Source organism: Kryptolebias marmoratus, linkage group LG2, assembly GCF_001649575.2.
Source record: "Kryptolebias marmoratus isolate JLee-2015 linkage group LG2, ASM164957v2, whole genome shotgun sequence".
NCBI classification, from domain to species: domain Eukaryota; kingdom Metazoa; phylum Chordata; class Actinopteri; order Cyprinodontiformes; family Rivulidae; genus Kryptolebias; species Kryptolebias marmoratus.
Genome location: NC_051431.1, coordinates 19,725,136 through 19,750,277, shown reverse-complemented (window position 1 = coordinate 19,750,277; position 25,142 = coordinate 19,725,136). Strand labels below are relative to the sequence as shown.

At 37.9% G+C, this 25,142-nt stretch overlaps 1 protein-coding gene across 2 annotated transcripts in view; it reads left to right on the top strand.

The window, feature by feature from the left end:
- The window catches only part of pcp4b (Purkinje cell protein 4b), a 45,524-nt gene that overhangs the window by 18,383 nt on the left and 1,999 nt on the right, over positions 1 to 25,142 (top strand). The window contains exon 2 of one of the 2 annotated variants that reach the window (XM_025006758.2): positions 9,508 to 9,553. In XM_025006758.2, coding sequence (XP_024862526.1) covers positions 9,508 to 9,553 — 46 coding nt within the window. Of the gene's footprint in view, positions 1 to 9,507; positions 9,560 to 25,142 lie in introns of both variants that reach the window. The other variant, XM_025006757.2, reaches the window with a different exon arrangement.

Sequence of the window (25,142 nt, the reverse complement as noted above, 5' to 3'; positions counted from 1 at the left end):
TCATACAGATGAGTGGTCTGTAACGCACAGCCCTGCACACAAACAGTTTTAATAAAGAGCGTACAGTACACACACACACACACTCCCACTGCCTGCACTGTGAGGATGGGGAGGCTGATCTGTGAGGAGCTGAAGAGGCAGGAGGAGAGGGATGTTAGGAGATCAAAAAGGGAAACAGTGTGCAGGTTTTCAGCACAGCAACACTGACTAAATGTAACCTTAAAGATGCGCTACGTGAATAATATGAACACATCACTGTCATGGAAACAAGACATCCCTCCCCCGTCAGTGTGTTGGGACTGTGGATGGTTTGCACCTGTGAAATGCAGAGATTTAATCAAAATGGTCATTTATTTTTCAGCACAAAAAGGTAAACAAATGAATACCACACTGCATAAATACTTTGTTACAAAGCAAAAATCTTGATGTTACTTTAAGGGATGGTTCAAATCTTTTGAAATAGGGTTTTTGTAGGAGGCTTATCAACCATTAACATTTTACCTGTTGTAGATAGCTTTTTGAACCACTTCAGTTTGGAGAAATGGAGTTTAATTCTGGCCAGATTGAAGAGCTAACAGCTAGTCTGAGTTGAGAGAAAAAACCAAATGGATTGTTGCTGTCTTAAAAGAAGAACTCCAAGCTTTTTTATTGGACCACCATTTGTGCTTGAAAATAATATGTATGTAAATAATTGTGTAAGGCAAAATTAATGGCAGTGTAAATGTTTCTAAAATAGTGTCCACGTGAACATCAATGATTTTTTATTGTTTGAGACTTTGGTCCCAGCCTCACTTGGACTAGCCATTAGCTCCTCAATCTGGTCATAATCAAACTGAGGCCATTTAAAGATCTACATTATCTGCAACAGCTAAGCGGGGAGGATATTTGGGAATATTCTCTAAGAAAATCTCGCTTTCATTCCTTCGTTGTACCCTATTACATTCCCAATCAGAGAGAGAAAACATACAGTATTTACATTTCTCTGATGTGCAAAGTGCTTCGAAGTGCTTGACTGTGATTGGAGGGGTGTGTGCTTGCGTTTATGGTTTCTGCTCATCGTATCATACCTTAAAGCCTGGTGGTACAGGTTCTGATACAATCGTTGTGGAGCTTGCAGGCAGTAGTATCCTGCAGTGGTCATTTGTATGTGCCTTTTTTTTACCTAAAGTTGCACAAAACCGCACATCACATCATTGCTTGCTGACCGTGTACACTTCTAAGTGTAGTAATGATTAAAGAGAGAGCCAACTTTATGATTTTTTTAGCTTCATTTATCAGTTTCTCCTTTCAAGAGGAGATTTTGTGTTTCTGTGAGGATCTGGATATTTTATATTTTAGTTTATTTTTTTGATAGGTTTTTGTTTTTCTTTTCCGTCATCTTGGTTGTGGATTTGGTGGTTCTTGTCGATCTGTTTTCATTTGTAACTGGAGTTCAGTTCATAGTTCCTGTGTGTTCTGCTCTCGTGGATCCGTCTTGTCTTTCTGTGGTTCTGTTCATGGCTCTCGTGTTTCTACAAGTTCCGTATTCCCGTGTGTTCTCGTCACTCTTGTGATTCCAAAGTTCTGTGTGTTCTGTTCTTGCGGTTCTGTCTGCTTCAAGGTTTTGGTAGTTTGCCTTTAAGGATTCTGTGTGTTCGTGTCCTTCTTGAGTCTTCTTTCTGTGTGACCTGTCTCGTGTGTTTTTGGAGTTCGGTTCTCTTTGTGGCCTTTTGTCTATCTGTAGTTCTCTAATTTCATGAGTTCTGTGTTCTGTCCTCATGTGTTTCTGTACTTAGATTTAGTCTAGGGGATTTCTAGTTTCAGTTTCCAGTATCTCCCAGTGTCATTAGTTTCTTCCTCAGTGATTTTCCATGTCTGCCTGCCACTCCCATCTACACCTGTCTCTATTTTGTAATCACTCACCTGTTCCCACTCCCTCATTAGCCCAGCCTTTATATTCAGTCTCTGGTCAGGTTGTCATTGTTCATGCATTGTTGCAGTAATGAACTGAGCAGTTGTCCTTGTGGCTCCTTGCTATTCTTTAAAGTTTATCTTAATAAAAGTATTCTAGGTTCTCAAGCTCCTCGTGTTGCCTGCGTTCTGTGTCCGACCTTGAACCACCCGACCTGATAGTTTGCATGTACAGGGCGCTGATTTGTTCACCAGTGTGAGACGTGTGTTGGTTTTATCTGTCAGGTGAGAAAAGTCCCTTACCCCCTCTGTAATCTCACTAATCAAGTTGCTGTTATTGCAATTTACACTTGGCTTGGCTCCACAGATGCTCAGCTGAAATGGCTCCACCACTCTGCACCGCGCTCTGGAGGGTGATAGCTGCTCATCACCTCTGTGCTGAGCCGAGCATCCTCACCGCAAACCAAAAACCAAACGACCCCAGGGCACACCTTAAATTTTAGCTAACCTGTCTAACACCCCTTGTGAGTCCAACGTGAATATTATTATTATTATTATTATAAAGCAGAAGTAAACATACCTCTGAGGAGAGAAGCAAAGGTACAAATGGTACCACAGAGTGTCACCATCATGTCCAAAAGTTATAACTGGAAATTTATTGGTCATTCTCATTTTTTGCTACTGGGCAGTTTAAAAAGTAAGCAATAAATAAATATGCACTACTTGTCAACTTGAGAATAACTGGATGACTGAATTGCTGACTGTTTTCCTGTGACCTCATCTCACTATGTCCACTATGATTTTCTGGTTTCTTAATTTTGAATGCACACTAAACTGAGCTGGCAGCTGGATGTGTGGAGGAGCTGGGAATCGAACCACCGATTCTGGGCTTAACTCGAAACTACGAATCCATATGAATCAAGTTTTTCACACTAGTAAATCCAATTCAGTGCCAATAAAAATGACTTATTGTCTTTAATCTTGCTGCAACAAAGCTGCAATGTTCCATCAACATAAATGCTCCAAAATTAAACATGATTGCTAATGAGTTGGAGGACAGCTCGCTGTTAGAGGCTGCTGATACAGCGCAGTGTGGTTAAAATTGTTTACTCTAACACACTCAGCTCGGCAGCCACATTGGTGTTTTGTGAAGAATCAGCTACAGTTGCATCACCAGTTAATTTTATGCTCATTAGAAAAGGCTGCCGGAGAGACTCAGTTACTGTCTTTGAACTGGGATTACTGGTCGGGAAGAAAACGATGCACCTGATTTATGTGATTATGATGGGTTTTTTCCCCCCCCCCGAACAATGAGAAGCAATGAGCTAAGCTGTCTAACTTTACGGTTTTTCTGTCAGACAAACAGACATCACCTGCACCTAGCACGCTACAAATCCTAAGTTTTCTAAAATTCTGCATCAAAGAGCCATCACAAATTAGACGCTTCCTCTCCAAAGGAACGGGTTTGTTGAGCTCGGAGCTAACGAGCATGCTCGGTACGCTCTCCCTTCACATGCCTCTCCACGGCATCAAAGCGCAGCTCGCACTGTTTGAAATTCATTGAAAGCACGGGATTAATAATGCAGAAAGACGAGCTCAGAAAAGAAGACGCATAACATGATGCCTTCTCGACTCCTCCGCTATTGAAGCATGCAAAACCTTTCTGACACGACCAAATGGGAAACCTTTGAACGGGGATGGGAAAAGCTGTGAAAAAGGTTACGATGAAAGTAACTGGAGCTAAATCCCCCAGGAGGTAGACAGATACATGTTACCTAAATGAAACCATTTCTGTTCTCTCCTTTTTTTTCCCGTGCTTTCTGACTGCTTCTATCTGAGGTGGTTGGAAGTGAAATGAAAAGAAAGAAACGACAAAATGCTTGATAGAATTAAATCCAATAAGCATAAATATTCCCCAGCTTCCCTACAGACTGATTTCAGGTCAGGTGGAGTGCACCAAAATAAAAAAGTAACCTGTTTAAACAAACAAAAACGAATACATAACTAGACCAGATGAATTTGGTCAGATGGTCATGTATTATTGAAAATTATGCTCCCCAAAATTTTGTAATAAATCTTGTTTTGTTAGTACAGCTTGCTTTTCAATCAGTTTCTCTAGTGTAATTATTGATTTCTGAGCAAATGTTTTGATTGATTTGTGACAACAACACAAACAGTGCAAATATAGCTTAAAGGGATGGTTTTGATGTTTGTTGTGTTCTGTGGAGTTGTTAGCAGTCAGTATTTTACCTGTGGTAGATATCTCACCAGGCTGCAGCTGTTGGTGACTAGTTGGCAGCACTGAATGCCCAGGCCTAAAAACCACTGCAATGATAAATATTAAAAAAAACTTGTCCAAATCTACTTATCTTCTTATCAAAAGTGTACTCAAGGAGAAACAATCATGAATATGGGGCAAGCTGTTAGGTCTGTACAAAGTGTATACAATGTGGGCAACAAATTACGGTGCACACTCTAAAATACAGTTTTGCAAGCCGTGCACACAAAAATGGTTCGTTATTTAAAAAAAATTGGCTGTTAGAAACACGGCCAGATGGCTCGCTGGTCACTTGCTTGCAAACACTCAGAATTCAGTGAGATTACAATGAAAACTTTGCCAGTATTCTTGCAATTTTGAGTTATTAGCTAGTCTCCAACAGTTACAACCCAAAATGATACTACCCTCATAAGTTTGAAAAACCAAAGAGAATTTCTCATGATGGAGTTGAGCCAATGACCAATTAGATTGGGACCAAGACAATAGCAGATTTCTGCCATCATAAAACAACTTCAATTTTCAAAGATTTCACAGTGGGTCATACAAATGCTATTTTATAATACTTTACATCGCAGTCACTTTTGCTTTCGATGGTTATTTACATAGAAATATTTGCTTATTTACACTGGCCTGCAGTATTTATAGTTTGACATTGCTTCATAGTTAAGTTTATTTCTAGATTTTAGTTTAAAAAGAACTGAACTGCTTGGGATGAGATGGTCTTGATTTAACTGGAAATAATCTAAGATGGTGTTTTAGCCAGTCAGTGACTTCTACGTAATCTGAGGCGTGCTGCTTCTCTGCACTGACAGGAGTCAGCTGAGGTGGTTCATCTGATTAGGATGCCTCCTGCTCACCTCCTTCTGGAAATGTTCTGGGCACATCTCACTGGGGGGACACCTTGAACTCGCTAGACAGATTATGTGTCCTCTCTGGCCTGGGAATGCCTTGGATCGTCAAGGAAGAGCTGGAGAGGCTATCTGGGTTTCCCTCCTGGACCTGTTTCTGCGACCAGTCCGCAGAAGAGGATGGATGGATGGATGGATGGATAATGAATGGAAAAATGGTTTTGAATAAAATGATTGAAATGACATGTAGTGCTCACAGGCAGCTGTTTTGACAAAAAGCAGCAGTATTTGGGGCCCTGTGTGGAAACAGAGCCAACCAGAAAAGCTCAGGCTGTATAGAACTTCCTGATTTGCATAACCAGTTAAAACATGGCAACGCACATAAAAGTGCAGCAGTGTCATTTTGTTGGGAATTAAACTCATTAGACTGGTGATTAAGAAAATGGCTTAGCCAGTTCATGCTACTAATGACTGGTAGACTGAGCATAGCAGCAACACAAATCCATTCTGATTTTCTGCCGTGTTGGTTTCTGACTTTTCATATATTCTTGCAGTTCTCCTTCCTTTTTGAAAACAGCACTGATCTCCCACCAGCTATGCTTTATTTAATTTTCTGTTGTCAGAGGAAAGACAAATCCCACACTCAAAACAGATGTAGGAAACAGAAGGCAGCAGACATGCTCACATAAATTTCAGGCCAAACCCTCCCCCCGTACCCCATTTTCTTGATTTTTGTTGCCAACAGACCAGAGAAAATGATCAAAAAGTTGATTCTGGTTATTCATCTTCCCTGTGCCACTATTTGTATGGTACATCTTAACTGCAGAGGGACGTATTGATCCTGCTCATTACAGAGCGGGGGAAAAAACAGCTTCAACCCAGACTGGGCACATGAAACCAAAGCTAAAAATGATTTGCCAGCTGGAGATAAACATGCTCATGATTAGGTGAGATTGTTATTTCTGTAAGGATTTCAGCAGATATATATATATATATATTTTTTCCAGAACATTCACAACCAAGCTCAAATCAAGACACACTGATTGCACAGGAACCTTTCAGCATTTCAGTATTTTCTGCAACTTTCAGGATAGAAATCCATCCATCCATTTTCTTTAAATGCTTTTTCCTTTTGGAGCTGCAGGGCAGCTGGTGCCTATCTCCAGCGGTCATTGTGCAAGATTTAGGGTACACCCTGGACAGGTCGCAAGTCCCAAATGGAAATCAAACAGGAAAAAGTTATCACAAGATCAGTTTCAACTCATGGTACCATTCAGAAAGTTAGTTGGAGTTTCCGATCAGTAGACTCTTTTCCACATTTGTTAAATTGCTGTGCATATTTAATGTTTTCGCAGCAGTGATAAAGTATTGTAGTGTTTGCACTTCTCCTCTACAGCTAATAATTAGATTGTGACTGTGAAGATAAATGGCCACCCAGGTGCCACCAAACACAAACCTAAGAGCAGAAAGCTAATACTTAATTAATTACCATGAGCTGAATGAGCAACGAACAAGCAGATCCTTTCATGCAGTAACATTTTTAGCTGCATTAACCATGAAGACTATGGTGAATATTCTTCATCTCAGTAACTGAAAACTAACATTTTTTTTTTTATTGACTTGTCCATACAGACAAGTTTTTAAAGATTTTGACATAGCAGAATATTGTTTAATTTAAGCATAGAATTGCTTTGTTTTAACAGCACTGTAGATGCAGATCTTGAGTTTCATTTGTATCAGTCTAAAATAATTGATCTCATCAATGTTTTGGGAAAAAAATAAAAACAGACTAAGCAAAAAGTAAGGAAGAGGAAGAGCTTTAATGTGAAATGCCACTAGCAGCTGCTCAGACCTGGTTCCAAAGACTCATGTATTCAATAAATTTGCCCAATAAACGTAGTCAACAAGTAATAAATAAATGTTTACAAGTCATGATGTCAGGTAAATCTGGTTGGCCTCCCTTCACAAAGGATGACTGCCTCACTACCGTCTCCTTGACTTACATGACCCATTAGAACTTTGCTGGATTGTGGCAAATTTAAAACCTCCTCCTGGCCAACACATGTAACAGCTGAAAATGGCAAAGAAGCTTTTTTTTTAAATAAATGCATATTGCCTGCCTTCTTGCATGCCAAAGTTTTCAACAAAGATGTCACGAAATCTGTTCGCACTCTGAGTATAAACTGAGGACGACTCTAAAAGCTTTTCTTTCAAACTCAGTGTGGGCTCTCAGTGCTTTCTGTTGAAGTACCTGAATGTATGGACATAATTTGTAGATGTTAGGCAAGTTTCAAATAATATTCTTCAGCTCCAGGGGACATGTTGATTTGTCCCTTTCGTTGAATACTTTGAGTTTCAGGCAGGCTATTTTTTATTTTTCCACTCTGAACTGGTACCTGCTGCTCTGGTTGTAAGCAGTATAGTCTATAATAAATCTGTGAGAGTGGCTGAAGTAGTTTCATGGTCCCTAGGTGAGACGTGGGGTACAGCCAGGTCACCAGTCCATCACAGGACCAACACAAACACATACAACAAAAGCAAATGCGCATGCACACTCTCACCCTGAAAATGAAATGGTTGTAAAGCTGAAGAAGGCCTAATTTGTGACAGCAGTATAAGATGCTCTTCTATGCTGAAGTCTGAAAAGAAAAGGAAAGAAAAACTCTATGTCTGTGATTTGAAATGGGAGTAAAGAAGACTGAGATCATACATTACCATAGTTCCTTTTCTTAGTTTATCCTTGATTCCATTTTTACCCAAATGCTTCCTTGAGCTGCTTTATCATTTCCTGTTATGTCTGTTTTTTCTCTTCTTTTTCTTTGCTGCATATTATTGCAGTATAAAATGGTTCTAAGTATAGCTTTGCATAAATTGCTCACTGTGATTATCAGTACTGTATAAGTCTCTGAAGCAACACTCCTTATTCCTCTTTTTAGAACTATACTGTTGCTGGAACCCGTTTGAATGCAAAGAATACGAACATAAAAAGTAGTGCTAAATATTTTTTCTTCCTCATGTTATAAGATAAAAAAAAAAATGCCAAGCCAGGATTTTCATGGGAGAGAAAGCCATTTGCACCATAAACTCAGAGTCAGACTGTGGATGTTTCCTTACGAGAGTAAACTTTTCCAGCTCTCCTGTGCATACTTTCATTTTTAATACACATTGACAAAATCACATTTCACACCTAAAGGAATGGGCGCTGCATACATTACCACAGCCAGCCTGTGTTGTTATTTCTCTGGAGATCGGCTTCCCATTTGTGGTTTAATAAACGGCAGGCGAAAGCGAGGGCGTTCGGAAACACATAAGTAATACACTGGGGCAAATAAATGGCTGTGGGACAATGGAAGCTGACATTTAGATAAATGCAGCTACTTTGGAATATGAAAATATAATTATTGTGTTATATCTAGTAAGAGTGGCCATGTACCATTATGCAGCAACACATCTGCAAAGTCATTTGTTGAGTAAGAGAATACACATACCCGAACTATGTCCTTCATGCTGCACAGGCTATAGGTTTGGTTCTTTGTACGGTCTTGTGGTGTTCTTGTTACACCTCATTATCTTATGATGTGGAACGAATTTGAATGAGTGCATTCAATATTTGATGAGGGAGTAGAAGCGGGTTTGTATGAGCAGGATAAATCCTTTGACACACACACACAAACACACTCTCAAACTGAAATTATTTCTGTTTGGCTTTTGCTCAACTCTGAACATTGTCCTTTGGCTTCATTTTAACCTCATATTTAAAGCAGCAATTAACGTTTTCATCTCCAACCCCAATGTCAAAAATGTTGGGACACTGTAAAATGTAAAAGAAAAAAATTACAGTAATATACAGATCTCATATACCCATATGTTATTCATAATGGAACACAGTAAACAAATCACATGTTTAAACTAAGAAATTGTACAATTTCTTGGCAAGCATAGGGTAATTTTAAATGTAATGGCACCAACATGGCTCAAAAATGACAGCTAAAAGGCTGTAAAAGTAAGTGGTGCAAAAAAAAAAACAGCTGGAAGAGAAGATGTTTTAAGATATTTCCTTTTGGTAATGTGATTACTCTTGTAACCTCGGCAAAGATCAACACTTAGGGTTTCGAGTCACTCCAGATCATACAGTAAAATGCCATTAACCTGCGCAGTGTAGGCTGAGTGACAATCCTGACTGGCTGAAATACTTTGTAGGGGATGCATAGGGATTTTTAGAGTTATCTTCAGTAAACATCAGATAAATCAAGAGGATGAAGCTTAGTTATGAATGACAAAGAATCACAGCATGTCAGCTCTTCGATTTAAAGACAAGACTCAGAAAGCTAATTAGTCAAGTCTTCTCGTCCAGAGGACTTGACTCAACCTTGTTAGATTTATTTATCTGGATTACTGAGCATGCATCAGAGTCATTTGTTTTTGTGTTAAAACTCTACTGGACAAATTTACCTTTTTTAACTTGTATATTTTGGTTTTTTTATGTTGCAGAGACAAGGATCCGGGGCAGCTGCGAGCAACAACAAGACCTCTGGAGGTAAAGGTAAAAGAAAAAGTCACATCAAAACATGTACTTAGTTGATATTTTATGCAGGAACATTGGAAAAAAAACAACATATTTTTGATGCATAACGGAGACTGAAGTGAGGAAAATGATTGAAGTGAGGGGGTTAGTGGGCCGGGATTTACTGTACATCACAGCTCATGTAGCCAAGAGAAGCTCTAAAAGACACATAACAAATGGTTGACATTAACAGGGGCTGCAGTACACACATCCACTCACAAACAAACAAAACTAACTCAGGGATTTATGTTGAATCCAATCTTACAAGAGTAATATATATATATATATATATATATATATTTAACTAAAATTAATTTTTTTAGTATGCCTGCAAGAGACATCTGTATGAGCGTGACAACCTTAAAAATGGTGGTATTTATTCAAATACAGTATGTGATTCATTTGGTGATAAATACAGTAAAATCAACTTTGCAATACAATCTGGTGTGTTAATTAAAGGTGAAGTGTTGTATAAATTATTTGGCAAACCTCAGCTGGGTACAGAAATACACCAGGAGAGAAAAAAAAAAACCTGGGATGACCCATCAAACTTCTGTGAACACCATCTCTCTGATGATTGCCTTCCTCTGCAGAGACAGACTGCCTGTATCAGTTCAGTCCTCGGGGAAATAAAGATCAGTTCCATGTGCCAAGTGCGTTACAAATCACATTTATTGTTGAGCATCCGTCATTAAACCTATCACAGCAAAGCAAATAAAGTCTTCAACGAGAAAACTAATATCCACCCTGAGTTCACCTCCTCTAAATCATGACAGTAATTTGACGGGTCGCCCTGACTCAGCATTATTCCACAGCTCAAGATGGATGAAAGTGGATCGGGCTATTTGATAATAAAGAGGCTGCACATTATTCAGTTAATCTGTGCATAACCACAGAGAAATTAAAACTTGACAGTAACATTAACTTAGGACCCCCACAAATGTAGCAATTTCAGTATAAATGTGTGAAAACTGTAAAGATTATTCTTATGGAAAAAGCTGGTGTGGGGTTTTGGCATGCAGTTTTTATTACTGAACAAATTACTTAACTTCCAACTAGATGCTGCCACTTATAAGATGCCATTGTATAGCTTTTCATTACCTGCAGTATTAAAGATATTTTTTTTACATATACAAGCCCTGCAAAATTACAAAAGCTAAAATCCAAACCCAAAGAATATTTTTTCCACTCATGATACAGTCAAAGCCCACGTTTCTAGTATGCAAATAAATCTATTAGTCAAATAGCTAACAGCAACAATAAGCAACTGTTTAACAGTCAACCACCTTTGACAAACCTGTTGACCAATGCCAATACCAAATGCCATCCAGTGCTCCCTTTTGGTAACTCACATGTCAAAGAAAACCCTGACATGACCCTGAGCTGTGTTCTTACACACATGAAGCTAGCAGCATAGAAACAGTGAAGTAATAGCAGAATGGAGAACTGCTAACTCCTCCTCCACTTTATACATTAACCCCAACTTGTCTCTGTGACTGCCTGCCTGCCTGGCTCAAAGGAAAATGAGTGGTCGATCAACTTTACCTCCCTGCTGATTTGGTCATTTCACACATGACACTAAATTGGGAAGAAGGCGTTTCAGGCCTAGCTTCAAAATGTTATGTTAAAAGAGCTTCAGCTAGATTTGCAACATCAGCTTGATATTTGTAAGTGCACATTAGCCTTCTTTACTCTTCGGTTGCTTCTTAATGGTGCAAAAAATGTCCTCATTAAGACGATGCTGTTCCCCTTTGGGAAGTCACTCAGCACTGGCATGCAAGGTGTAAGCACACACAGCAAACTAGCTTTGCAGCTGAGTGACAGCAATGTTAGAGTAATTTACTGCTTCTACTGCCCCTGACTTTATGCATACACGCTATGGTTGTGCATCTCTGGTCTGTCACCAATGCAATATGTATCTCACTACGCTACCAACAATTTGATTTATTAAAGATACACAGGCAATAAAATCCAATTTGATGCCCCTAATCCTGATACAACTCAGTCTTTAATCAAGAAACGATTCAACACATTGAGATTAGATATATTACAACAAAGCAAAGGAAGGGTCCTATGGCACTAACTGAGACCAATAATTTACTTCTTAATAAAAAAAATGACAGCTAACTAACAGATCTTGTTATAAAAATGTAAAACACTTACATAAAACTCGACTTACAATTAATAAAAAATACACACAAAAAAGCTTAGTGCAAAATTAATAAACCTGCCAGCAGCAGCAGATGTGTTTAATAGTTTTTTTCTAATAATTCAGCAGTGACCAGCAAAATGTATTTTCTACATTATAAAAAATAAAGCGCACGTTAACCTTGTTTTTTTTTTGGAATATTAGTTGATTCACATTGCTTTAAGTGTTCTTGTTTACCCTTGTGCTCCTGCAATTGTCCTCCTGAACTGTAGGTGTCGCTCAAGAAAAAAACAGTACTCCTAAAAAGCAGGAAGTGCAGTCAGAAGAAGAATTGTCTACTATAAGAAATGAAAAGGGGGAATCTGTTCTTCATACACAAATGTAACTACATTTTTTAGTAATTTCTTTAACGAACGCCTGTGTGTAAAAACAGAAACAAACCTGCTGCTGACTTTTATTTAATAAATAGATCAGTTTTTATCGTCACAAAGACTTTAAAGATCTAGAGTTAGTCCCAAAACTGCATCTGCACACAGCTGCTCTACCAGTGCAGTTGCATTATACACATACAAATTGGTTAATCTTGACATCCCTTATGCATACCAACTCAGATCTGTGACTACCTCTGTTACAGCTCAGAATTGTATGGTTGCAGATTTAGTTTTACTTTCAGTTCCAACTCTGTACTTTTACAAATGACCTAGATGCTTAATGAAGACGCATCAGGCCCAACTTCAAAGCATTGAGTAAAAAGGGGCTTTTGATATTTGTGAGCCGCCTCTGTTTGCTCTCTATGAATTAATAAAGGGGAGAGCAGCCGCTATAGGAGGACTTTGTTTTGCACTGATTTAACAACCATGTGAAAGATGCTGAAGAGCCTTTTAAACACAGAGTGATAAGTTGTGTTCCTGCTATGTACAGAACAAGATAAAGTATGTTGTTTTTTTTATTTTTCAAAAAGAGGTTGTGTAGCGCAAATCTAGTACAACCTTGTAACAACTTTATGAAAATGTATATGAGCTAAGAATAAGCTGTTTACACTCTTAATTTCATTTATTATTGCCTGCCGCCGAAAGGTGAGTGCAGATGACGTAAGAGAAAGACGTTTTTGCTCGTGTGTGTGTGTGTGTGAGAGAGTCTGTCTTTTACCAAAACATCTCATGAACCACTGGACACTGAGGTTAATGAAACCTGCAGAGAGCAATAATTGGATGTATGTCTACAGCTTTTGGAGTCAAACCAATTTAAGATGGCTGCCACAACCATCCGATCTCAGTCATTTTTACAGATATTAACATTTGGTGTGGGAGTAGCTGAGAGTCATCCTCAACACATATTATTCTGAGCCGTAGCGGAAGATCTTTGCTTAAAATTTTGCCATTAGTATATTTCATTAAACAGTGAACAAGTTTGAATGAAACCTTCAGGAAATAGTCACTAAATGCACTTTTACATACGATTGACTTTTAGAGCTAATCCAAATCAAGATGCCTACGACAGCTAACTGATAAATGACACAAGAAATGACTTAAATTCTGTTAATTTTACCAGTATTAAGCTAAAATCTGGTGCAGTTGTACCAGAGAGTCATTCATAACACATACTCCAAGTACTACTCGTTGTGCAAAATCTTTGCCTAAAACTGTTGCATCAAATGTTGGAGTTAACCCAAATTGTCTGTTAGCAACATATCTTATGAACCACTAGATGGACTTTAATGAAAACTTCATAAAGTAATCTTTGGATGTAAATGAGCAATTGTTTTACAGTTAAACCAATTCAAGATGGCTACTATAACTGATTAGCCTTAACCAACACAAGAATGGCTATACTTCAGTCAAATGTAAAGATATTAAGCTAAAGTTTAATGTGAAAATAACTAAGGGTCATTCACAACACATATCCTGAGTGTGACATCTTACAATATCTCATGAGATTCTGAATACGAAGGGGAGCGACCAATATGCATTCCTTTAACAACTTTAATTTTTAAGCAAAGTTCTCAGCTTTTACATTGATTGGACTGTTGTGCATCTATTATTGACCACATCCTAACTTTTTGTTTTGTATTCCTCACAATAGGCTCAAGCCAATCCTAAACAGTTCATGTGAGGCAGCAAGTTAGAAACGATCAATTAGAGAAAGAAGTCTGAGCAATGTTTGTGTTTAGTGATTCAGTCAATTCAAATATCCAAATATTTTTTTCCCCACTTGATTATTTTTTAAAATGATAACAAAACTTTAAAGGGCAGCTGCAAAATTTTGTCAGATGTAACGTTAATCATTTTTTATAGACATAATTTTAATTTTTTTAATTAGATTCATAGTGGAGAATTGAGTAGTTTCAAGTTAACCTTTCAGGATCCCATTTATTCCTGCTTGCGGAAATAAATGGGATCCAGATTATCAAAAGCAGCTGTGACATCAGGATGCAGGAGGCCAATTTTCTTTACCGTCTGTAAAATTCAGATCTGCTTTTCTACTCTCTTTATAAAAGAGAGAATGGGAAAGGAAACTACACAGCCTGCAGTAAACACACCAAGTGCTTCTTTGTTCTTTGACCTTGAAAATTAATTTGTAGCCTGTAAGGAGTGCTTCCCCAGCCTGTCTCTTCATACAGAGACCTGAGTGCGCCTTCTGAGAAGAGTCGGTGGGAGAAACACTGCTATTGACTTTCACCCACACTGCATGTCTGAATGCAGGGCAAAATACAGTCTTTAGAGAGACAACCTCTCCCGGTCTCAACCACAATTACAGCGAGATGCTTTCACAGTCATAGGAACGCAGTAGAACTGGGTACATATTACTGTGTGTTTCTCAAGGATGCAGCCAACGCTGTTCGCCTGATTTTAGCAAAAATGAGGAAAGATGAAGGATTAAATGTTACTGTAAACTATATTGGAACAAGTATGAATGTGTATGAGTGGATACATTTGAATTGAGCTTTTCCTGCTTTGCTGTATCCTGCATGTTTACCGTCATTGATAAAGGAAAGTCCGCCCTCTTTCAGTAATAGTTTTACATAACAGTCCATAATGAAACACGATTCGGTCTTTACCAGGTCCTGAAATGATTTAAATCTAACCTCACACGTAGAAAAAAACACATAACAAATTCTACTGTGTCATTATTTATTAAACACAATCAAAATGGTAAAGCTGTGTATGTCTACCTGCTTCCATGGGATTTAAGGGGGAAAGAAGCAGCTGCTGATTAAATGCACTGGATTATCTGATCAACATCAGCGTGATCACCTCTATAAAAACAGGACCTTTGGCACTTTGCTGCTCTGAAGCATATAGGTGTGTGTCAGCACAATGCCAAGATGGAAAAACATCAGCAATGACCTTAGGGAAGCAACTGTTGCCGCCCATCTATCCAGGAAGGATTAAATGTCATCTCCAAACAATTTGGAGTCCATAATTCTACAGAGAAAATGATTGTTCACAAGTGAAAAACATTTAAGACAGCTACCAATTTTCCCAGGACTGGACAACCCGCTAAACCCACCCCAAGGTCAGAACATGCAATGCTCAGACTTTACAGGTTTCCAGTTTGCAGTTTAAAGGTTAAAGTTCATGGTTACAATTAGAAAAAGACTGAATAAGTATAACTATGTATTAACAGATGATTTCAAACCTCAATGAACTAAATGGCTAAAATTCCTCCACAATGATGTAATACTAATGAAGGCATACATGACAATAATGACATTTTTTGATGCTAACCAAGGTTTTACAAGCTGTCAAAAGTTGAGGTGAACTCAGTTTTTCACACACATCTTATTCATTTTATATAGCACATGTAATCTTTAGTAAATGTCAATTCATGATATGTTCTGAGACCCATTTAATGGCACTGTTTTAGTTTCATTCAAATAGTTTCAGTTCAAAATCATAAATTTGCCATTTTTACACTGCTGCTAAGAGTTTTGTTTAGCAAAACTATTTCCAATCACAAATCTTTAACCACTTTTATGGTGTTGTTAAGCTGTCATCAAGAAAATGCAACAGTCTCAGTACAGATATGTGGGGAAATTTGGTGGAATTTGATTTGACTAGTGATGTCAGTTTTAGTTCCCACCTACCAGTCACTATGGACTAAAACAAAGTGCTGGATTCATCCTGTGGGTATGTACTACTCACTCTGGCTTTAACTTCTTGGTTCCTGTATGGTGTCCAGTATTTCCTGACATACATAAATTATGTCTTTTTGTGGTATTTAATGACAATAAAACTCTTTCAATAACAAGAGTCGTCATGTTTAGAGTCCAGATGTTGTGTATTTGTGCCATATGCTCATTTTGGTTACTGACCTTTATATGAGGCAGATCGTCCTCGTCAGTTTAGCAGCTGTCACCACAACTTTGTCATACTGCACAAATTGGCCATTTTGTGAATGTTCATTTAGAGCATAAAAAACAGCTTAATTTCCCAATGAAAATGTTATGCTGAGTATTGTCAAAGAGTAGTGTAGAAAGTGCTACATCAACCGCACCTCCCACTTTGTTTGAAAAAGGCAAAAATGGGCTCACCTTAGAGATCAAAGTCATCCTTTCTAATTAGCTTTGGACAAGCTCCCAGAGTGATGATGACCCATTTTCTATAGTTTTTAATTAGCTTTGCTGTACCAAATCACTTTAGGAATGAATTATTCTGATTTTGTTAGATATTGTCAGTAAATTCACACCTCGTTGCAGAAAAGAGCTGAGACCACAAATTTCCTCTGCAGGTCTTCCAACACTCCCACATTTCCACGATTCTTTTTGTCAGATTTACTTTATACGTCCAAGTAGGTTACACATTTCTCACCAAAACAAAGTTGAGCTGAGCTACAGTGGAAAACCGAACTCACACCGCCGATCCCTACACAACCATCTTTTCATGTGTGTTGGAGTATTGATTGGTGCGGTCTCTCTCTCACACTTTGGTGCCCCTGTGGTGCTTTGAGGCCTCAGGGTTGGTTAAATTTCCTTTGCTCTCAGTAGAGGCTGACAGATACACTGCATGCACACACACACATAAACACACACATGTTTGTTAAATATAAATATACACTCAGTTTGTGGACATATACCTGTAGGTTTGCACAAGCATTTTGTGTCTGATGTACCGTCTTCCACCTGGTTGATGTATTACATGTTATTACCAATGTACAACAGCAGTCCATCATACTAAAGATTTTATTTGTAATGTGGGAAAATTATAGAACTGGGAAATAAGAACTTAAAAACTGATGCGCTCCAGAGTGTCGACAAAGTAAAGTTATGTACTAAAATGCATTCTGCCTGCGCTCAGTTTTATCAATTCAGTAAGAATCTGGACAAGCAGGAAGGAGTGGAGTATTTCCCAAAAGGCAAAGGGACAAGGTTTTTGCCTGTGTTGACACAAACACAGGGCGAATCCAAGATGCAGACTCAAACTTTATTCAGGAAGAACAGCAGGTAATCTACAATCCAGCGGGGAATAGTTAAAAAAATGTGGCAAAGGTCAAAAACCCAAAGTTTCTCCAGGACAGAGTGAAGGCTGGGATGCTGACAGAAGTCGAGACAAACTAGTAAAGGGGGAAGGGAACCTGGGGGTTTAAATAGGGACAGATAATTACGAGGACAGGTGTAACACATAAGGGCGAAATGAGGAAGACACCTGAGGGGATGAAGGAAATAAGAGGACCCAGGAACTAGGGCAAGACATGACATGACATGTTCAAGGTTTGACCAAAATGGCTACAATTCCATTATTTAGATATTAGGCCTGCTTTTGTTCCTTTTTGCTTTAGCTCCTTCATCTTTACAATCTCTTCAAATTCTATATGTTGCATAAAATCATGGTATGTCTTGTTTCTTGTAATTTTTTTTTATTGATCTTTGCAAACTCACTTGACATTAATCTTTTCTTGTTCATAAGTTAGTTGTCTTATTGGTGTTAAAAAAGACATCGAACCACTACTGTTTCTGTTTGGAACTGTAGGGAGAACAGTGTTGTTGATCAGTGCAGTGCGCTGCATGTAGCGCCCCTACTTCACACAACATAGCAGTTCAGGTTAGGAGTCTGCTTCGCCCATGCTTATTCTTGCTTTTAAGTATTGACCCTTCACTAGAAACCACAACTATAGTAGACCCACCTTTGTCGATTTTTCTCTTGTACAAAATTTGTCGTGATCAGATCGTTGGCACTGAAAATGTTCACGGCTGAAAGAATTTGGTCAATTACTTCAAATAAGCAAAACTAGCAGTCCTTGAAAGCCTTGCCTTTTGCCGTCAACCTTAAATGTCAAAGTTTTAAACAAAGATCTCATCTGATCTGTTAACGCTCAGAGTATGTACTGGGGATGACCCTAAGCTACTAACACACCAAATTTTAGCTCAATATCTGTAAAACTGACTGAGTTGGAGCCATTTCTGGGTTTGCAAAGATCCATCAGCTGTGGCGGCCATCTTGAGGTGGGTCGGTTCCTTAAGTTCATCAGTTGCATATGTTTGTCCAGTGATTACTCTGAGTTTTTCAGTGTTTTTTCAGTGAGATATTTCGCTAACAGACAGTCAGACAAACACACGCACACATGCATAGACATTGTGAAAGTGAAGATAAAATGCAGAGGTCATTGCGAACTCTTCAGTTTGACAAGTTGGTGACAGTACTGTTTCACACCTGCACCTTATTAGAAGCCGCAGCCCCAAAATAATCAAATTCATCCAGAAAGTTGAATCTGTCAACACCTGCCTCCGTATTTCACCGTGCTAGATGAGCTGTCAGGATGTGACCCGAGTTTTAAGGTGTTTCATCGATGTTGTCTTCATTGAAATGTGCCACTACATTTAGATTGTAGAATAAACAAAGAAAATCTAATTTCCCCTTTCCACACTATACCAGACATTGGAAAAGTATGTTGTGAGAAGTAAATCTCTTTTTTCATGTCGTCTTTTTACTTTCTCACCCCGAGTTTTTAAAAAATATATGTTGCTTTCCAGTTGGTTTTTTTCATAAACAGAAACTCTTTTATTGTTTCCTTTAAGTTTCCATAGAAGTAAATTAATGTCTGTTGCATAGCAGTTTTTAATTGTAAAAACAGCTTATATTTTGTTTAAAAATATTGCCTTTTGCCACAATGCTTTAAAATTCCTCTTCTATATCTCCCATCCTCCACTCACATAAATACTTTTCATGGTTGAAGTAGTTTTAAACAGTAGAATAAATAAACGTCCCAGTTTTTACTGGCAACGTTTCTACAATACAAAACAAAACAAAAAAAAAACAAACAACTGACAATAGATGGTCTTTATTTGGTCATTTATGAATCCATATTGTCTGCGCCGATAAAGCAACACGCCATCAAGTCTTTTTATGAAAGGACTTAATCTTCTGAGACTTTATTTCAGCAGACGTTACACACAAGAATTTATTTTCCTCTGCTCGCTGAAAGCCCTTGCAGCTGATATTAACACACCCATTTGTTGAAGACAGGGACACTGAAAGTGCTGCCAGAAGTAATAGGCTTGGAAATCCATTGTGTGTGTGTGTGTGTGTGCGTGTGTGTGTGTGTGTGTGTGTGTGTGTTGAGGAGACAGATCTTCAAGCTAAAAACCATCCATCACTGTCACATTCAGCCTCTGTTTCCGGTCTTGTAAAGACTGATGATGAAAATCTTTCTGCATGCTCTCATCAAGATGATAGTTTGTAGATAAATGTCTGAATCCTCCAAAAAAATTAACCTAATTAGTTCGTAGTTATTGCTCAAACATGCGCAGCACAAAAAACTGAAATAGCTGATGTTCGTATTAAAACACAACTTTAAACGAGTCAATAAGGTTGTCTTTAGTTTATTATAACTAGGATTTGATGACGTCTGGCAGATTTATATTGTTTAAGGTTGTCTAATTTATAATTTATCTGCCTCGCTGTGAAAGATGAAGACTATAAAAAGTTTGTAAATTGTGTTTTAATCAGTGCATAAATTTCAGAATGAAGGCCGATTAAAATGCAGAATTATTTCATTGACTTGATAATAGGAGCAGCTTTAGTGCCCGCAGTAATCAACAAAAAGCTGCTCGAACAGAACAACAAGAAGCTGCGTTAACAAACTGTCAGCGGGCTTGTGGGAAGGGGTTAATTTGTGTAGCAGCTGTTCAAGTGTGCATGGGAAGGTCTGGTGATGGTGAAAGGTGACAAAAACTTATTTAGGTACAATTCACCATTTAAAATTGTGCATTTTTTCTGTTTTGCTTCCAAAAAAGAATAATTTTGTCCTCATGCTACCATTTAAAATGTGTAATAAGTAACCTTAAAGGTAGGGGTGGAGCAGTTGTCTTGGGTTACAAAACTGATCTGCAACTAAAACCCTGTCCTCTCGATTCTGTTTTTAAACAGAAGGTTTCTGCACCTCTCACCCTCATGCAAACAGAGAAAAGGAGAATTTTTAAAAACTTAATTTTTGTAGTAATTGTGTAGACAACACATTTAGAGTTTTCTGAACTTATGACATAGCAGCAGTTTTTCAACCATTCCCACTGTCACTTTTTACCTATTTTTTTTTTCCAGTTTTCTGCTTCTGTCTTTATGCCAGTCCTGTTGCAGATTATCTATGAATGTGTGCTGCAAAGGTTAATAACTGAGAGGACATTGTACTCTGTGTCAAGAAAAAAACACAAACTACAAGAATCTTTAGCCAAGATAAGGATGTACTTTCTTTGCATTTTAGACGTTGTCCGCACAGAAACACAGTATTTCCCCCAAAATCTTTTTGTCCTTGTAAACACAGCAACGATTCGAGAAATGTCTTTGTCCACATGGGAACATTTGAAAGAACCTAAAAGGCTGTAGTGACCATGTCATGCCTGTATGTGGCACTTTACCCTGCTAGGAAAATACACTAAAAAAGGATACAAGATGAAGAGCATAAAGCTTTCACACTCGGTCCAAAAAAATGGACACCCTCTGGTCATAGGTTAGAGTAGAAGTGGGGCCATAATATCTTAATTTTGCATTTTGACTTTTTACACAAAAATGCAAAGGAAGGGTTTAAAGAATTTTTTTTTTTACCCAGGAAACTGTTTGAAAAAAAAAACAGTTTCAGAGCTCTATTGGGATTTTATTTTTTTGGTAAATTGTTTTGTTTTGTCATCTGGATAAGGATTTTTCTTATTTTTTTTCAATAACAGAAAAATAAAATCAGCTGAAAAGAGTATTTGGAGTAAAATAGATGGTGTCCCAGTCAAACCTAATTTAAGGAAAAATAAATATATAAAATGAAACACAGAGAAAAACAAAGCATAGCCTATAGATATTTCTGTTTCTTGTGAAAGTTTTTTTTTTGTTCTTTAACACACTAGTGTGTATGCATGCACATAACCATACATCTCTGGTTGTCCCGAACAATGAAAAAATCATGAAAAACTGATAAATTAGGACCAGGAAATAGAAACCACGTCAAGAAAGTAAGGCTGCAAATTTAAGTAAGAACCTCCACATGCTGCCCAATGTTTATATGCAAATAAAAAGTATAAAACACTGTATTTTTGAACCCTCCCCCCACCCCCACCCTCCAAATACACCTCAGTTTATTTGACAAACAGAGATATTTATTTTTATATACCTTCAGAAATTTAAATTTTATTTTAATGCTCTCAATCTTAGTGTTTAATACCAGACCAACATGAAGGTAAAATGTTAGCTTTCTAAAAATATCTTTCTGAACAGACAAGGGAACTATTTGGCAAAATAAAAAGCTTTTAGGGCATTTTGTGATTAAATGGCTTAAAAATAATGTGTTCCTTTTTTTAAATTCAGGAACCCTAAAACCAGGAACACATTTTTATTTATTTTTTTATTTGTTATTGTAATTTTCTCTCGAAACAGAAGTTGACGCAGCACAGTTTTGCTTCAGGCTGAATACAGACTGTTCTGGCATTAGTTGATTTTGACTCCAGGGTTTCATAAATTACTTCTTTATTCATAACTATGCAGCTTTTTGCACCGCTCTCTAAATCCAAACAGGGAGGAAGTAGATACTGATCAACGCTGTCACGAATTGCAAACAATTCTTTTAGGTTGGATTTTGAGATCATGGTGTTATTAAGCCAGTTAAGTGATACAGTTACAGAGATAACTTCTCCATTTTGAAACAACTTTGACCCCACTCTAAGCTGCTGATTCACAAATGGCAACACTGCTGCAACCTGCATCTTCCTCCCTTTGTTCTATTTTTTGTTAACAGTGATATAAACAGTTTGTTAGATTTTATAAACTGGGCTTGATCCTAACTTTGACAGAAACTTGTTGACCTTTGAACTTTACCATTTCCTACAACTGATCAGTCCCTTTGTGTTTGCGGTTTTCCATATTCTGCTCATTTTTCTGTCCCCCTGCTTCCAGTTCTTAGTAAAATAATCCTCTAAAAACGTCATTCTCTCCAGTTTCTCTTCACTCTTGCAAACTTTCTGTAAAATTAAAAAGCCCGCATGTAGAATGTGCATATCGATCATGACTGGGGTTGACACCAGAGAGCACAGACCAACAGATGATACTGCTGGGATGAAAACAGCAGACAGAATGTTGGAAAATTCAATATCAATTAATGCAGGGCTCAAAGCTGGGCTTGACACAGCAGTTAGTGTTTCCTTCTTGAACAGGAAGAGAGAGGTACTCAAGCTCAGCCTCGAGGGAACCCTAGGGTTAGCTTCACAGTCGATACACGGGTCTCCTCTCTGCGTTCCCGCTCGTCCGTCACGTGTCTCTCTGCAGTAAGCTCTGCTGATCAAACTCAGCCGGATCGATACTCTCCAAGAGTGTTTCAAGCATAGAAAAAGATTGATTAAACCAAATTTAGAGCCATGCTGTTAGTTACTCTACAAATTTAAAAAAAGTTGTATGTTTCTTGTGTGGATCAATGGCAGAAGTAAAACTTTCAAGAGGGCAAAAAGTAAAGTATTCTTTAGTTGCTGCAAATGACAGAATCACGATGAAACCACCCTGAGTAAATGTCCTGCCCTGTTTGAGCACAAAAATCTATGATGTTTGCCTCCAGCAGCAGGTTCCTGAGCTGTAGTGAAGAAACAAAAAAATAAAAACACTAACCCTATTTAACCAAAGTAAATCTGTTCTGAAACAACACACCTTATTTAACTGAATATTCTGACCTTTTACTCCTAAATCTGATATTTGTCATGTTTATTACAGCACGACAAGTAATAAATTTGTTTCTGTACAAATCATAATAATCCCCATTCGGCATTCATTAATTTAGAAAAAAAAACCCAAATATGTTACCTTTTAATTCTAAGTGAAAATGAAGTTTATTGTTGGGATTTTATTTAATATGTTTCAAGATGCTTCATTGACACAATAAGTAGCCAACACCTTAACCGAGTATTTTTATCTTGAAGCAGCAGCGTATTTTTATTGTATCGAGACAGAAGTTCATAAACACACACACACACAAAAAAAACTTTAGAAAACAAATTGACACCAGTCCTACTCATTTGTGCTCACTTTACTTTCTTGTGTACTCTCCCTCTGTCGTCATATTGTCTTAAGCTGCTTCCTAGCTCGAGCTGAGAGGGTGACATTGTTGTTCAAAAATAATGACCATAACTTCCTCCTGATTGTGACCGCTGAGCTGAAAGTTGAAACAATTCTGAAATGTGGAGCCTAATTTTAAGGGCTGTCGGATTTCACCGGGAGGTGAAAAAAATAAGAAAAATCTGGTCTGAGTTGATGGCCAAACTCAATTTATATTAATAGATGCTGGTTAATTTGTACCATCTAGATATATTTACTAGAAACAGGAACTGGAAGCCAGAAGTTGAAGCCACAAAGCACAAGCTTCCCCTAGTGGCTGCAGCAATTTTTTTTAAGTCCCACCCCTCCATGTAAACAAATGGGACACTTCAGATCATTTTTTTCAGGTGTCTTCTTACCTTGCTGCTGTTCAACTGTTTAGTTTTAGCCTTAAACAACTAATTAGAACTAAGAAAAGGGTCATGTTACACTAAGTGACAGTGTGACAGCCTGTTATCGAGTTGGGAGGGTGTGTAGGCGGGACCTTTGTTTTGAGGGTGCAGCCCCACGCCCCCAGTGCGCAGACTCTGGCTCTAAAAATACAACAGCTCCCAAACAAACTGACATTTTGGCTTCAGTTTTAAACAAGAGACAGTGAAGATGTTGGCCCGTCTTTATTAATGTTGGTGTTTTGCACCTCTGCCAAATCATACTCCCACACCATACTCAGCAACTGTCATTTTGTACAAACTGATTACAATTTTTGTACGTCTACGTTTTGTACTAACATGTTTTGAAATTAAAATTTTTCACACATCCACTTACCAAATGCATATACCCCTTCATGCATACGACCCTGCCTGCACTTTTGAATCAGCTCCTCCCAACTTTGTACAGGAATATGATGTGCTTCAGTTTAAAGTCAACATTATATACAGTAACTGTAATGTGGTTATCTTTGTAACAAATACATTCAATTAATAAAGACCTGTTACAAACAGTAAGTGCTTACACGCTGTGACAATTATCTGCTCTGCACACATAATGGCTCAGTCGTAGTTGTAAAGTAGGCTTTAGTTGAAGGATGGATGGATGGATAGACTGTTTTCTGTGTTTTTATCAGCTAAATTCACCTTTTAAAAAATAATGATCCACTTATTTATGACATAAAAAATGACTGAAACACCCCATGTAACGTCACTGACCCTTAAAAAAACTACTTATCTTTCCTAATGTTTGTTAAAATCAGGATCAAGTTTTATTTTCTTAGATAATAATTGTGCCTTCAACAGATTTGTTTGAGAACCAGAAAGAAAGATAAGCTGGAGATTAATTCATAACTTTTCCTTTGACCTAAGAAATACAGCTCACTTCCTATAGGATCTGTTTTCCACTGTTTTGTTCTCAGTTTTATATTTAAACACTGTACTACATAACTTTTTTTTCCTAGATTGCAATACATCCAGTTTATTATGCGTTATCTTTTGCTTAACAGTATCAGGAAAAGAGTCTCTCCAATGTTGGCAAAATAATTTAGATTAATGAGGATGTGTAATAATGTGCCACAGTACTTGAAATCGTGTTTCATGCAAGTAAATTGTAGCTAAATCTCCTCTGTTGGTTCTTTCAGTCAAGTTTATTTAAAAATGAAATGTGTGGAAAATATGCTGGTGTAGATTCTCAGGCATCCAGGCCATGGTTTCCTGTAGTTTCCTGCACCCTGCTGGACCTCTGCCTTTCCACCACTTATTTCAAGTTTAATGACAGTTTTTTCAGACAGAAACATGGTTGCGCCATGGGATCTCCAGTGTCTCCNGATTGTGGCTAACCTCTACATGGAGGAAGTGGAGCAGAGAGCCCTGAACTCCTTTGAGGGAGCTACACCAAGCCATTGGTTCAGATATGTGGACGATACCTG